Source organism: Panthera uncia (genome assembly GCF_023721935.1).
Source record: "Panthera uncia isolate 11264 chromosome E2 unlocalized genomic scaffold, Puncia_PCG_1.0 HiC_scaffold_19, whole genome shotgun sequence".
In the NCBI taxonomy this organism is placed as follows: domain Eukaryota; kingdom Metazoa; phylum Chordata; class Mammalia; order Carnivora; family Felidae; genus Panthera; species Panthera uncia.
The window spans coordinates 18,260,233-18,277,048 of record NW_026057588.1 but is presented as its reverse complement, the minus strand read 5'-3'; the positions used below and the strand labels follow the sequence as shown (position 1 = coordinate 18,277,048).

The following is a 16,816-nucleotide window of genomic DNA, read 5'->3' as shown; positions in this document are numbered from 1 at the left end:
CAGGGTCCTGCTGTGCCATCCACACCTCACCACCTCCTGCACACAGAAAGCCAGGGGAAGGAGAAACAGGTATGTTATCCCACTGCCGGATTAATACACGCAGGACACCTTCACTCTGTGTAATTAACAGTTCTAAAATCGGCGTGTGACTCAATTTAACACAGTCTCTCTTAAAACCCAACAAGGCACACGGCAATTGCTGACATGCTTGCTCTTCTGTGACGCTTCCAGTGGTACTTAACTGAAATCCAAGGTGCCGAGCTATTAAGACTGCACAAAAGTATCTCCTTTTATTTCCTAACCTGCCTTCAGATCAATTTAATCATCTGGAGAACAGGAAAGGAGAACCACAGCCTAAATTATGGAAGCGAGACGCCTGCTCTTAAGTTTCAACTTTTGACCTCCACATCCAAACTGCAATACCCAGCACAAGAAAAGAAATTATCAGTTATGATCTTATGTTTCTGGGGAAGAGTATGATGATAGAGGAATTTACAGGAAATCAAAAAGGCACTGCTTCAGAGAATGGAAAACAATAAAGCAGTCACAGAAAGGAAATGAATGACGCCCAAACAAACACTAGGAAGGAAGCGTCCTCTGTGCTAGCAGAGGCTGCTCCTTGCCTACCAGATAGGCTCTGGGAGGAATCCCAGATCCCCAGCCCAGCAGCTAACCAGGAGCCGGGGTGCATGAGTGGCAGGGGGCATGGTGCTGAAGGAGGCTTAGCCACACAGTCCTGGGCACCTACCTGCACACGCTGACCTCACACAAGATCCATGCCGGGGCCTCTGAGCACCCCTGCATCTACAGTGGCCTAGAGGGGACTTCGAAATGGCTGAAATTCAGGCACCCCTCCCCCCCCCCCCCCCTCCTCCAGGGTGCCCCTCAGATATACAAGGGGCAGCACAAGATCCGGGAACTACCGACCTGGGCTCAGCCCCTGGCTTTTCCTCAGGCAAATCATCTCCCTGTGCCTCAGTTTCCTTATCTGAAGAATGGGGATAATCGGAGCACCTAGCTTAAAGCATAAGCAAAATATCTCTTTGAATGAGGTGACATATGTCAAGTGCTTAGCACAGTGCCTTGCACACAAGAAGTCTCAAAAGGTGACATTTTATTAAGCTGAGTTAGCACTTGACTTCTACTCTCATTCAAGCCTTGAGCCATCATCCACCAAGGGAGACCACTTCTGTTTTGCAGGTGAGGAGACTGAGGCTCCATGCTATCGGCTGAATATTTGTCTCCCCCCACAAAACTGATATGTTGAAACCTAATCTCCAACGTGTCGGCATGCAGAGGTGGGGCCTTTGGGAGGTGATGAGGCCATGAGGGCAGAGCTCTTGTGACTGGGATTGGTGCTCTGATAAAAGAGACCCCAGAGAGCTCCCTGCCTCTGCTGCCATGTGAGGGCACTGCAAGAAAATGGCCACCTCGGGACCAGAAAGTCTGTTCCCACCAGACACGGAGTGTGCTAGCACTTGGATTTCCAAGGTTCTAGAACTGTGAGAAATACATTTCTGTTGTTTATAAGCCACTCCTGATGGTAAATGTTATGGCAGCCTGCATAGTCTAAGACACTTGGTGAATCTTCACAAGTTAGGTATTACTACAAGCTCACTGACAGATGTAGCTGAGGCTCAGAAAAGTTAAGCCACTTCCCAAGGGGTGCAAGCTGGGGTGAGAGTTTGGAATAGCCTGCGTGGAGGGTTTTTGTGTCACCCCAGGCAGTCCCTCTCCATGGGGCCTAGACAGAGGGGGTGATGAAAGCATTCAGGACACAGGGGCCCAAAGATGTGCCAGTGAGTCATAATTTAACATCACAGAAAACCCTCTCCTATAAATGAGGGACCAGCCTGCCATTGCACCCAGAATCCTTCCTTCGCTTATTTGAAGAGGGCAGTGATCAAGACCACCATGGATCTCACCCGAGAATGACTGCAGTCACTACAGAGGCCAGAACCCATGCTATTAAAACACACCCTTGAGGCAGGAAGGACAGTGTGACATTTCTAAAATAGTTCTACTGCCATCAAATGCCAAATAAGTCCTTTCTGCTGCTGGCTTTGATAAAGTTGGGAAGTATTCTTATGAATGCAGAATCCACCTCAGAGCCTTGGAAGTGTCACTAGAATTAAAGTGTGCTTGTTCCAAAGTAACGAGCTAATGGCTGATCCCTCAGGAGATGCCGGAGCGGATAACCCAGCCCGGTCTCCAAAGCACCCGAACTGTTAGCAGCCGTGAGGGAACGTCACCTGCGGGGTGTAAGTGGGTGTGGGCCCATTCCTGGGTATCCAGGATTTAGTCTTCTGTCCACTGGGAGCTACAGATGGGCCAGGCGTCTGTTACTTTCCAAAAACAAGAAAAGGAGGCTGTGAACGAGAAGGACCCAGGCCCCATCCTCAGAGGGCGCACGGCTGCCGACAGAGCTGGGCTGGCCGGCCTGCCCTCCGGTGAGCGCTCCCAAGGGGTCAGTCCCGATGCCAGTCCCGAAGGCCCTCGGATTTCCACCTCTGGCCCAGCCTCTCTCCCACCGGAACCTGCTTCAAACTCAACATGCCCCAAACAAGTCCCCGATCTGTCACGGCACCTGCTCTTCCCAGCCATCCTCATCTCAGTGACACCCACCCAGCTGTTTAGGACAAAAAAATGGAGTCACCTTCAACTCCATCCTTCAGTCGTGTCACAGCCGGCTCCACCCAGGGGCGTTCCCCTGGACTGCCACGCCACTCTCAGCTCTGTCACACCGCCTTTCCCCTGCCACCTGGGCCCTGCAGCAGCCTCCCAGCTGGCAGCCTGTGCCCTCTCTTGCCCTAGAATTGAGTCTCCAGACTGAGGCCAAAGCGATCGTTTAAAACACAAACACAATCCTACCATTCTCCTGCTTAAATTCGTCAAAGGTTTCCCATGGTTCCCGTTTCTCTCAAGATCAAGTCCAAGCGGACACCGTAGCCAACCCAGCACCCTGCCCATCTCTCTGACTGCCCTCAAGGCCTCGGAACACGCGGCCCCTGGACCTGCATCATCTCCTCCTTCTTCCTGATGGAGCTTCCCCTAGTCGGAAGGTGCCCAAACTCCAAGACTAGGTGAGCAAGATCTCCCAACCAGATGGGGAAACACGACCACAAGGTCATAGCATCAGACATGAAAGGTCCGCGCACCTCCCCGCTGTCAGGTGATGAGGTGCCAAAGGCCCCACCTCGCCGCTCTTCTACATTCAGAGTAAGTGCAGCCTTAGAACCAATAAAACACGTTTTATTGCTGAGCAACTCGATGGCTTAGGAAGAAAACTGGTGGCACGTCAGAGCTGGAGGGCCACTTCCAGGGCCCACGGAGGGGATGCCCAACCCGAGAAGGTTTGCCTTGCTGTGACCTAACAGAAACCAGTCGTGCTGCAGGACCGGGCTGCCGGTATCAGCAAGGGAGGAAACTAGGCAACACAAGAACACATACAAAAGGCTGGCAACTTGTCAGGACACAGATGCCACAGGAGGAAAACACGTTTACCTTTCTGGTAATAGCATTATGGATGATGTCTGTTTTTACTCTTTTCATTATCTACTTTAAGTGAGCTATGTAAGTGTGGCTCGCTTAGGGTAGGAGTTTTTAAAAGACTGCTTAACAAAGGAAAAGATAAATTTAATTGACATTCAAGTGATTTATGCCCTTTCAGAAAAACAGACCAACTGGCGCGCGCGCGCGCGCACACACACACACACACACACACACACACACACAGAACCAGAGAAGAGAGCTGTTCTGGGGACTGTCTTGTCTGAGGGGCTCTCTGAGATGGAGCAGGTGGCGACAGCCGGGTCTCTGAGCTTCCTGAGCGGAAGCACAACAGACAGCCAAAGCAGCCACAGGCAATACTTACCACTCCACGATCTCTGGATGAAGAATGGTGTTGTTGACGTTAAACCTGCAGAGGAAACACAAAGCAAGCCTATTAGTTCAATGGTCCATCATCTCCCAGCAAGAAATACCTCTTTCAAGACATACCAAGAGAGGACACGACCCAAAGAGGGCCGCAAACTATAACTCCACGATCCTCCGGCCCACAGAAGACCTGCCGCCCGCTGCTTGCAGCAGACATGCGGCCGCACCGAGCCCCCTAAGTGCTGTCACTTGGGAGAGCAAGCTGCTCGGCTGCAAAACTACCCTCCACTCTTGCCAGGCAGACCTAGCCTCGTCTGTCAAGTGTACCAACACACTTATAACAGGAGTCCCAGAAGAAAAGGAGAGATGAAGGAGAAGAATATCTGAAAAAATAATAGCCCAAAACGTCATTGATTTAACGAAAAACATTAATCTACACATCCATAAGGCCCAATAAACTCCAAACAGGATAAGTCCCAAGAGATCCACACTCAGACATATTATAATCAAACTTTCAAAGGACAAAGAGAAAATCCTGAAAGCAGTAAGAGGGGAAGGAAAAAAAAAAAAAAAGCATGACATACAAGGAACCCTCAATAAGATTAATGGCTGATTTCTCATCAGAAACTATAAAGGCCAGAAGACAGTGGGATGAAAGAAAAAAAAGTGTCAACCAACATTCTATATCCAGCAAAGCTGTGTTTCAAAGATGAAAGAAAAATTAAAACAGTCCCAGATAAACAACCTGAGAGAATTCATCGCTAGAAGACCTATCCTACCAGAAATACTAAAGGGAATCTTTCAGACTATAGTGAAACAACCTTAGACTCACTCAAATCCACGTGAAGAAAATGAAGGCATTGAGAAAAGTGATTACATAGGCAAGTACAGAGACAGTGTAAATGTATTTTGTGTAACTCCTTTTTTCTCCTGACTTAAAAGACAACTGCAAAAAGCAACAATCATAAATCTGTGTGGACCAACAGAACATATGAAGATGCAATCTGTATGCAACAACAGCACAAAGGAGGGGACAAAACAAAGCTATATAGAAGCAAATTTGTTGTAGACTACTGAAATTGACATTAATGCAAACTAGACTGTTATTAGTTTAAGAGGTCATTTGTAATCCCCCAGGTAACAACTAAAAATATAATTAAAACAAGGGCACCTGGGTGGCTCAGTTGGTTAAGCCTCCAAATTGGGATCAGGTCATGATCTCATAGTTTGTGAGTTCAAGTCCCACATCAGGCTCTGTGCTGTCAGTGCAGAGCCTGATTTGATTCTCTGGCTCCCTCTGTCTCTGCCCCTCCCCAACTTGCTCGCTCACGCGCGCGCTCTCTCTCTTTCAAAATTAAAAAAAAAATAGCTTAACGAACTGAGCTCATCAGCATATAAAAAGGATACACACCATGACCAAGTCCAATTTAGCTCAGGAATATAAGGTTACTCTGACAGACAAAAATAATCAGTGTAATATGCTCTAATCTATTAATTATATTAATAATTTATATCAACAGAATACAGAACAAAACCACATAGATACAAAAAAAGGATCTTACAAAATCCAACAGCCTTTCATGATAAAAAAAACTCAGTAAACTAGGAAGAGAAGGAAACTGCCTCAACCTGATAAAGATATCTACAAGAAACCCACAGCCTACATCATAGTTAGCGGTCAAAGATAAAAAGCTTTCCCCTAAGATGAGAAGCAAGGCAAGGATTTCCTTTCTCTCCACTTCTGTTCAATACTGTACACAAGAAACATCTGTCATAGTGATCATACACTGGAAGTCTCAAGAAATTTCAAAGCACTGAGATACAGAAAATGTACACTGATTACAGTAGAATTAAACTAGAAATCAGTAACAGAAAGAAAACTATAAAATCCCAAATTGTTTGGAAGTTAAGCAACAAACTTCTAAAGACCCACAGTTCAGAAGAGAAATAACAAAATTAGAAACTAAAAGCATGAAAAATCAGAACTGGTGAAATGCAGCTAAAACAGCACCCAGAGGAAAACTGATAGCTCTAAAACGTACTTAGTGGAAAAGAACACTGAAAACAATGATCTAAGCTCCCATCCCAAGAATGTCCCTTTCTTCTCTCTCAAGAAGCTAGAGAAAGAACAAACAAACCTGAAGAAATTAAAAGGAAATGAAAATGTACAGAAATCAATGAAATAAAAGGCAGACATAAAAATAAAGAAAAATGTACAAAGTCAAAATGTGTTCTTTGATAAGATAAACATAACTGACAAGGGGACCCCAGAAGACAAAAAGATCAGGTCGGGGTACATCATGTGTGACCCAGAGACCAAGGTGTCAGTGGGAAAGCTGGGGAAGCCTGGCATGGCCCAGCACAAAGCACAGGCCTCAGCAGAGAAGCTCCAGCAAGCCTTCAACCCTTTGGATTCTGAGCCCTGCTCCATCTCAGGTCAGGATATTACACATAGGGCATGCTGGCTTGTGACCAGGCAAGGACTCTCCATGGCCCCATTACCAGGGTTTGAAAAACACCTATCTAATGCCGTGGTTGTGCAGCTGGTACCCCCACTGCTGGCTGAGCCCATCGAAGAAGGAGGGACAGAGGAGAGAAGGGAGAAGGGGGCATTAGCAGGCCGGGAGGATTCTAGCTCTCCAAAGCTGTCGGGAATCCTAGCTACACAAATTCAAAGTCACCTGACTAATTCAAAGTCACCCGAAATGCTGTAGAATCAAAGCCCTACTTGTGAAATATCAAAGAGACCTCAGGCAGCCAACATGGTTTGGAGTCAAGAGCATAGCAGCAAATGACATAAATCAAGACGACAACCCAGGCTCTGCCTCCCATTTCCCCAAATGTCACTTTGACATTAGGAAAAGCAATGGCCTATCTACTCAGCAGGCAAACACAGCAGTAAAATCTCACTTTATAACATGTACATACGTATGCACATGTGCACCCGTGCACACACAAGCAGCAGAGTGACCCAGCGCACAGGTAACATGGATATAAAGAGACAGGTAAGATGAACACACACACAGGCAGGCATGCGCTTAGGAAGAGATGCACGTAAACACACACAGATGTGTATGCAACACACACACACACACAGGCATGTAGACGCACCCAGACTAAGACACAAAGATCCACCCCTAAATATACACACATAAACCCACAGATGCACACAAATGCATACTCAGATACAAAAACACTCAAGACAGGGGCACCTGGGTGGTTCAGTCGGTTAAGCGTCTGACTTCGGCTCAGGTCATGATCTCACGTTTTGTGGGTTCGAGCCCCACATTGGGCTCTGTGCTGACAGCTCAGAGCCTGGAGTCTGCTTTGGATTCTGTCTCTCCCTCCCTCTCTGCCCCTCCCCCGCTCACGCTCTGTGTGTGTGTCTCTCTCAAAAATAAACAGTAAAAAAAATAAAAATTAAAATTTAAAAAAACCCACAAAACCAAAAACACTCAAGACACACACAGAAGAGTCCAAAAGACATTCACCGCAGCATTGGCGGGGTTTAACTTGGGGTGATGAAATTTGGGTGTTACCTCTGTGTAGTCAGCATTTTCTATGATGAGCATGTATCAACTGGGTAAAAACAACAACAAACCCATCAGTGCCTATGAGGGTGGGGAGCGCGTATCCTAGAAGCAGAGGGTAATTCCCTGATGGGCTCTGCCTGAGGGACAGGTGACAAAGGGTGAGCAGTATGGGCCCAACCATCCCTGTCCCTGTCCCTGTCCTCCTCCCTGCAGTTTCTAACCCAAGGAGGGAGGCGAGGCTTGCCGGAGAACAGGCCCTAGAAGGGCCCCCCACTGCCCACCCTTGCTAGGGGCTGGGGTGGGTTCCTATCTCCTCATGGAGACTCCATGGGCCATAATGAGAAGCCCACACCTCACACTGATACACAAGTTAACAGTAACCACAATGCCAAGTCCCCATGCCACAGACCGGCATTTTGTTGCGATCATCAGGTTTTAATAAAGTCCCTCTATTTCCTGGGTTTAAAAATTCACATCTTTGAATATTAATACTCCTACATTAGCAACCCCCAAATTCAGCAATTTCATATTTAACTGCTTATTTAAATGGAATTCATTTGTAACCAATTGTCTTCAAATATGCAAGGCAATTTAAGTAAATGCCAGAAGATAAGAGATAGGCTTATCCCGAATAACCAGCTGATGTGAAATATCGACCATATTTCTCTCTCAGACAATGGCATGACACTGAGCACTCAGTAACTCACTGCCCTGGCCTAGGGCTCCTGGGCAGTCTGCCTACTTTAAAGGGAACTATTTCATGCCAAGAAGGCACCCCCATGGGCCACTTGGCCCCCACAGATCATCTTCTCCTTCATGGTCAGTCTCTCTCTTTCTCTCTCAGGAAAATCTGCTCTAAAATCTACCTCCTCAGATGCTAACAAAGATTTATCATGCCTGCCTCTGCTCCCAGGCTACAGGAACCAACCTCTCCAGGCAGCTGTGGGAGGGAGCCCACGGGGAGACCTCACATCCCCCCACTCCTGCACAACCAGCCTCTCCACCTCAGCTCTGGCTCACCCCAGCCACAGAACAGTCCTGGCCATGCCCTCCCCAGGACCTGGCAAGAAGTACCCGACCCCACTCTCCAGCCAGAGCCCATGGGGTGTCTGATCCTTCCACATCTTCTGTGGGACTTATCCCTGCACCAGTGTGGCCACACGTGGAGCCGTGGCCTGCACCAGAGCCCAAACTCAGCACAAAGCCCAGCAGACTCTCCGCACCTGTTCCCGTCATCCCAGAGAGAATAGACACACTTCTCGGTGACCCCAGGGGCTCCAGGCCATCAGGAGGCCCCGGTGCATGTCTACCCTTCCCACCTCACCCTTGTCTTCCTGTTCCCTCTGCTCCTGTTCTCTACCATCACCACCACTGCGAGACCAGACACATTCCCTGACGTGGGTAGCAAGCGGCCTGACCCTGATCTGAGAAGGCTGGGACAGGTCTGAGGTCTCCCAGAACCAAACCCACAGCCCCACCAAGGTCACAGACCCAGAGGCAGCCAGCCCCCAGGAGCCATACTTGGAGAGAAGGTCGCAGGCCAACTGTCCACCTGGACCAGTGCCCAGGGGGTCTGGACTGGGTGGACATGTTGAGGCCACCATTCTACTATAAGCTCCTTCCTCCCCTCAGGCCAAGGGATAAAGATGGCCTGGGATGGCCCATCAGCATAAACCAAGAAGCGAAACCGGAACTTCTGCCACAGCAGGTCAATCAAAAATCCAAGATGCAAGGTGTTTCAGAGAAGTTCAAAAGGGTCAAAACCAAAACCTCCGGGAATAAGGTGCTTTATTATAACCGATGATAGAAGCTGATGGAAAGTAGGACAATAGCAAGATTCACCTTGCTCAGGAAACAGGCTATTATTAGCCCCAGCAAACAGCTGGAGACAAGGCAGGCAGGTGAACGTGGTGGCTGGGCCGCAGCAGCCCTCAAGGACAATGGCAGAAGTCAGGAGGAGGTAGAGTCAAGGCGCTGGCAGCCAGGATGGTGGGAGGCAGGGGTCTGAGCTGCACCCAGAGCCCAGGAATATAGACATGACTTTCTGTACGGAAGCCACTGGCGGGCAGCTGGAGGCAGAGACTGGGGCCCAAGGTCATACCCGTGGCGTGTGGGGTGGGGGCACCTACCACACAGGCTCCTCCCCAACAGAACCCCTGAGGGTGGAGCTGCTCAAAGGGTGCCCCAGTGGGATGAGAGGCCCAGAGGGAAGGGAGGGTGTACCACGGGCAGACCAGGGGACTCCAAGGCAGAGAGGCCCAGGGGAGGCCTCTCACCAGCAGTGCGTCAGCCAAGGCACACGGGTACGGAAGCCAATCCCTCAGCACCGGCATGCAGGAGCAGGCTCTCAGCCCGGTAGTGAGGGGCCTGGCAGTATCCCAGAGTCAGCCCCACCTGGACTGGACTACAGATTAGAGAGGGCCCAGTCCAGTGCCTGGGGAGAACATGCAACATTAAGGCAGTCCTGGCTCTCCAAAAAAGCTTCCAGATGCTGACCGGGTGGGGTGGGGGTCTGGCAGAGCAGAGGCTCCTCTGGGCTCTTGGCAGGGGCTAAGGAGTCCCAGGGAGCAAAAGGGGACAGAGGCTGAGGTCTGCCTACTGAAGGGAGGTCATGTTCACAGCAGGACTCCTCCTAGCAGGGGAGGGGAAAAGGTCTCGGCTTCCACTGCCCCCTGACTGTGATGTCCCTGGAATCTCCCCATGCCTCTTCTCTGGGAAAACTTGGGGAACAGCCAGCAGAGCTCTGCTCTCAGGGGCTACATCGTGAGCTGCCTCCCAGGAACCATACCTGCCACAGCACCTGCCAGACCTGTTCCTGGGGTGCTAAGGAGGTTCTCGGCATCAGAAACTCTGGAGGGGGCAAAGAACCCACAGCTCACTGGTACTGGGAACCTTATAATCAGTGATCCTGAAGTCCACCTGGCTCACTACATAGATGGGGAACCAAGGCTCAGGAGGCAACGGGGGGCGGGGGGGTGCTTGATGGGGGTGTGCTTGTGAACAACTGTTTACTGAGCGCCAGCTCCGTGCCAGGCTCTGGGGGAGCAGGATCCCGTTTCACCCCCAGGGCAAGCCCAGGCAACACCACGCTACACGTTGGGGAGCTGAGGCTCAGAGGGCAAGCTCTGTTTAGGTCATAGCACCAGTCAGTGAGGTGATCACCAGGGCTCCCTGCTCCCACTCAGGGCCTTCCCCACCAGGCAGAGACCGATGAGAAGCTGGAGGGGCCAGCCCACGGGAACACAGACGTTGGTGTTGGTCAAGATGGGTGAGCAGGGCAGCGGCACGTCCACAGTGCTGGGGGACCGGGGGAGGCTGGGCCCAGGACAGGCCACGGTGGGCTGGGCCCCACACCTCCCCCTCCGGGGCCTGGGGAGAAATGGCAGCTCCACAGCCAGCATTTCAGAGAGTGAGCGCATGGTGTGGCCGTTCTGAGGAAATTCCCAGGAGGACGCAGGGATTTGAGCAATGAGAAGCAAACCTGATACCCGCCCCCGTCCCATTGCTCTGATCATTGGGGGAGTGATACATATTTATGAGCTCATAATCCTTCCTAATCACCCCTATATCACACAGCCGCACAAACTCCCTGTGGCTCAGGCTCATACATAATTATAAGGCACTTCCTCTGTCACCGCCTCAGTCCACCAAAGGACGACAGGACACGGTGGCAGTGGTGCAGAGTTAGGCTCCAGTGGGGGAGGAGCTAGGAATGGAGGCCCAGGAGCAAGGCTGGGAGCTGTCCACACTCAGCAGCCTGTAGGAACAGGTGCCTCCATTCAAGGGCTCCTCTGCTGCAGCCTGGAGCCCCACAGACGCCCCAGGGCCAGGCACGAGCCGGCCCAGGGACACAGCACAGCTAGCAGGCGGCACTCTCCAGGGGCCTTGGCGTGAAGGGGACAAGGAGGGCAAAGCGCTCTCTCCGGGCCCCACATCTGCCTTCCTGCCCGGAGAGGCCCAGGAGGGAAAGCAGGGATTGAAGACTCTTCCTGGAGCTAAATGGGGGAGTAAGGGCAGGTAAGGGGGTCCCTGAGACTGGGGCAGCAGGGGACTCAGTCTGGGAGAGGTTAGCAGCCAAGAATAAGAAGGGGCTGAGAAGAGCAAAGACCACAGAGCTCAGAGCAGGTGTCCAGAGGGAGAGCAGGCCCCCGCCTGTGTGTGCGCCCCAAGCCTGGGCAGGTCTGCACTTGCATTATGGAGCTCAACAGAGAAGAAGTTGAAGTGATTTTAGGCAGATTGTTTTCTAAACATTTCCTCAAAATGCCCAACTAACTCCTTAGCCTCTTCCTGTTCACGTACTTTACGTCTAGTTTGTAGACAGGGCAAGGCCTGCTGGTGAGATGTGAGGGGGGCAGGACGGAGACCATTCCGGGGGCCCCAGGACTCACCTGCTGATGCCCTCGAAGGAGGCCTCCCTGCAGACACTGCCGCTGTCGGTGTTGACACCACGCTGCAGAGACAGAGGGAGCGTTAAGGGTAGACTCGTCACACGGGGCCACGGCGCAGGTCCCCACAGCCTGCGTGGGAGTGCCTGCCTCCTCCATCCAGCCTTAGGACTGGGGAAGAACCTAGAGCCCCCACCCCTGCCCGGCAAACATATCCATCCCTTCCTGCCTGTCAGGTAGCTCCCAGCCAACCTCCCCCTCCCCACAAAGGCAGGCAGTTCCTTTCTCTGCCGCAGCTTGAAAAAGGAGGAAGGGGCCACACAGTGTCCCCGGGGCACAGGAGCCTCCTCTATCAGATCACTTCGCCGAAACCAGCTCAGGCTGTGCAGGCACAGAAGGGGGCGACAGGACCAGGCTCCACCACCGATCTGCTCTCCCGGGCCGGCCTCATCTCCCTCACACACATACGTGTACACACGCTCCCCACTGACGGGGTCCAAACAGCACTGTCAGATCCAGCCCTCCCGAGATGCAGGTAGGACCCAACTCAGGCATGACGGGCCCTCCCCGGTGACACGAGGAAGCTGCACTACATCCCTCTTCTTTCTCTAGCTGTAAGGAGACTCCAGGTGGAAAGGACAGGAGACAGACCAAGGGACTCAGAGAAGAGTGTGCCATCCCCACAGAGACAAGGCCTTCTGACCCACCCTCTGCCCTCAGGAACCGCAGGCCGATGTTTAATAACGGCCCCCAGAGAAAACACACCGGACCGTCTCTGACCACAACCATCTCACGGAATCTTCCTTCTTGGCCATCAAAAGAGCAGAGCGGAACAAAGAGAACATGTGAAGGGCTCAAGTAAATAAATAAATAAGAAGAACCATTTCTGAAGAAGGATCGATTAACAAGGGAGAGAAAGGTCACTTTGGGAGGGAAGAAGGGTTGCACACTCTCCATATTCGAAACTCCCCAAGGTCAAAAAAGCGCAAGACAGCAGGCTTCTTCTCTGAGCCACTCCGCAGCCCCGGTGCCCCCACAGCCCTATTTAAGGCACCACAGGCCCATCGCACACCCCACCCAGCCCCAGGTGGCACCAGGGACCCACCACACACCCTGTCCCACATGGTACTAAGGACCCACCATGCTCCCCACCCCACCCCACGTGGTACCAGGGGCCAGCCGTGCACCCCACCCCACCCCCAGGCTGTGGCAGGCCCTCGGTCATTCAGTGTACCCGATTCTAAATCTGATGCCACAAGCCCAGCACCCTCGTGGGCAGATGCCACAGGTGCGTCTTTAAAATCCTATTAACAATGGAGGAGACACAGGGCGGAAGCACATTGATATTCTACATCCACGGACTCCAGGAGCTCAGCCTGACACAAATACATTCTCCGGCTGGGTTTTATTTTAACCCTTAGAGTAGGTATCTCATCACAGCGGCCTTCTGCCAGAACACAGCACATCCCAGGGACACGGGAGAATCGAGGTCGTGACCCTGGACACGTTCAGCTCCCCCGGATGAGAAGGTGTCGCTCTGTGTCACCGATGACCATTCCTCTGGGTTCTCAATCCTCCCCTATGCCTCTGCTGGGACAGGCAGCTCCCCGAAACCCTTCCCCGTGGTGTCCAGTCCCTGGATACCAGCCACTTACCAAAGTGAGGAGCACAGAGGGGCCTTGTGATGTTAGGACACTGGCAATCTGAAAGGTCAGAAAGAAAAATCCACTTTTGAGCAACCGTGAAGACGTTTGATGGAGATGATACACCACCATTACTTAATCATGACGGCTCACATTTATGGAGCACAGTGTTAAAACGGGCAGTGACGTTGCTGTCCCCATCCTGCGGCTGAGGACGCCGAAGCTCACAGAGGCCAAGTGACTTCTGAAAGCCACACGGCTATCAACTGGCAGGGATTCAAACCCAAACATGGCACACATTCCCACATGCTGCCCTACCTCCAGGCCCACACACATCCCAGGCTCCAAACCGCCAGACCTGCCCACACTGCGAGGCCAGCACCTCTGTCCATCTGCCAGTCCCGCCTAAAAGACCTGTTCATAAGAGCTCTTAGGCACTGATCCCAACAGCCTCCTGTCCCCAGGGCAGACACTTTCCTCCCTGTCCCCTATTCATCTCCTAGACCCTGTCTACCCTCTGTCCCCCATCCTACATCCCTACTCTCCATCCCTGCTCCCCCTTGACCCATGCAGGCCTCTTGCCCCTGCATGTTGGTTGCTTTGCACCCTGACGCCATGAAGGAGCGTGTCCTGCAACCCCATCTCTCCACGCCTTTGCCTGGGCTCTTACCTCTGCCTGGCGCGCCTCCTCCCCACCCCATCAGTGCGTACCGAGAACCGAGGCCCTCTGGCCCCCCAAGACAGGCTCGCTCATTCTCTCCTCTTCTGCCCCATTCCTTCAGCAAAGCACCTACCACCCTGCATTAGCCATGACATCTGCACCCCAAGAACGCCAACCACCCCAGTGGGAGCGCTTTCTCCCTCTCCTGGCCCCCACTCCTCAGTCTGCCCTGCATCTTGGCTACTGTAGCTCCTACTGCATTTGAGCCACCCCCCCCACCCTAAACTCCTTCACACCCCGACACAGGGCGAGAGTGAGGAAGATTTATTTGTGTCTTAAACAGCCTTACTGAGCTACCACTGACATACTCTATAACGCACATATTTAAAGTGCACATTTTGATAAGTTTTGACATATGTATATATATACATGATTTTTTAATACTGAGAGGCTCCCAGAGAAAACCTGGAATATACTGAAAAGTATAAGAAGATAAAATACACCTACAATCCCATCCCCAGAGACTTTTTTTTACCTCTGCACATAAAAACAGAGATCCGTAATGACATTTGGATCATAAGGAGTTACACACTTCACTTATTTCCTGAGATTACTCTTCAGCCACGTGACTCCCACCAGTCACTACTGCCTGGGATAGTAAACAGCCAATGAGCCCCTGATCACGGCCTGCGCCAGTCCTTCAGACATCATCTCATTTCGCCACCCGTGAAGCTGGTGCTACAAATGTCCAGATTTCACATATGAGAAAGACTATGGGTTCGCTCGTTTGTTGAGGTTCACAGTTCAAAAAGAGCAAGCCTCGGAGCTGAACATATGGCTGCCTGGCCCTCTCTCAATAGATATGGCACACGATTTACTTACTCATTCCTCCACTGGACACTTAAGTAATTTCTAATGGTTAACCAGTATAAGTAATGCCTGATGAACATTCTTCTACACGTGTTTATTTCCTTACCGTAAATTCCTTTAAAAATGTATTTCCTTAAAAACAAAATTAGACCCAGTGAGACTGCTAGGTGAAACGCCATATACGTTGACCTTTCTGATGCCACTGGCCAGGTTACTCTCCACACGTGCACCAACCGTCTTCCCACCATGGTGCACAAGGCTCCCTCCCCACCCGGACCCTCCCCTCTGACTCGGAACCGCTCTGAACACTGAATCCCCCACCTCTGTGCTGCACAAACCAACGGCTTGGCTGAATCCCCGCCACTCCCGCAGGCCCTCCTGGAGGAGTGGGGGGCGGGGGGGGGGGGGACTCATTAAAAGAACAAGAGCTGTGCATGTCAGGCCCCTGGGTGTGTTGTCACGTCGATGTGAAGGGTCTACATTCATCAGCACAGAATGATTCCGTCAATTACGGCAGCAGCACCGGAGAGCAAGCAGGCACTTGGGGATTGTATGTGCTACTGTCCTTGGGAGAGGGGAGCCACATAACGAATGTGTGGTCTGACGGTTTTTCTCTCGGCAACGGCTCAGGACGTGCCGGTTAGGAATAATGCAGAAAGCAGTCCTCTCGCACCGCCTGATGCGCAGGTGGGTCGAGCCCCGACACCGAGCAGGCTGGGCGTCTGCTACTTCTGGCAGGGCAGCGTCTTTCATCGATCACGGCTGCTTGAGCGGGCCCTGGTTACCTTTGCGGTTGCAAAACCTCCCCCAGCCTGGCAGCTCCACCCGCCCTTCCCCACGGACACCCATTAGCAGTACATTCTCATCAGCAGACCCTGATTCCAGGCCTGGCGATGAAGGAGACGGGACGCGCCTGTGTGTCGCCAGCTCAAAATGCAGCTCCAGCACACGGGACGGGACGGCACGGCTCTGTCAGCACAGGGCCTCATTTCCACGGAGCGGTGGTCACTGGGGACCCATCAGCTCTCACAAACCAGTGCCATTAAATGCCCCTGACTTGCTTCGTACCACGGCCAGCATCGATTCCCCGGGCAGCCGGGCCTCTCTGGCAGGTCGAGGTAGATGGCACACACAGAATTTAGCAGGGCCTTGTGCACAGGGACCCTCCCCACCTTGGGGACAATCAGAGGCTTCCCGAGGACATCTCATGCGCCTTCATGCCCAGGGCCCCAACCAGGCCTGAAGGCTACTCTTCATGGGTGATGATCCAGAGAAAGGGGCAGGACAGTCCTTAAATGGTGCTGGTAAGAAAGCCTGCGCTGCTCTAGGGAGCTGGACCCTGCAAGCATCTGAATGTTTAAAAATGAACTCTTTTCCATGGCAGTCAAAAACAGGGGTGCAACTTGGTGGCTGGGAATGCATTTAAAAATATGAACTTGTTTCTAAAATTTAAGTCTCAGGAAAGATCACAAACCACATGGATTTGCAGGCACTCCTCCTGACAAAATGAAGTTTCCAGCAACTCTGGACCAGCAGTCCAGATGTAGCAGCCATCCCCACAGGGCCCCCCACACCCCTGCCCTCAGACCCCGCCATTCCCTGATGCCTCTCCACACCGAGGCCGAGAGGCAGGCAGCATCTGTCTCTATGCCACCACAATGGTATCTCTTTCATCCATCCTGCCCGCATCTGAGCCAGTGACCCTGGCACCTCCCAACATGTGCCCGGCACCACAAAGGAGAGCAAGCGCATGAAACGTGCCCTCCACCCTGCAGCTGCCCTCCCATGAGGAATGCCAGCCTCTGCACCGCACTTGAGTGAGATGTCTTGAAGCACCTGCCAAGGTTC

At 52.0% G+C, this 16,816-nt stretch overlaps 1 protein-coding gene across 1 annotated transcript in view; it reads right to left on the bottom strand.

The window, feature by feature from the left end:
* Window positions 1-16,816, bottom strand: part of PEPD (peptidase D) — a 112,044-nt gene that overhangs the window by 73,716 nt on the left and 21,512 nt on the right. The window contains exons 5-7 of the mRNA XM_049621016.1: window positions 13,450-13,497; window positions 11,798-11,859; window positions 3,875-3,919 (exon numbers count right to left, since the gene is read on the bottom strand). Of these exons, the coding sequence (XP_049476973.1) occupies window positions 3,875-3,919; window positions 11,798-11,859; window positions 13,450-13,497 (155 nt within the window). The remainder of the gene's footprint in view (window positions 1-3,874; window positions 3,920-11,797; window positions 11,860-13,449; window positions 13,498-16,816) is intronic.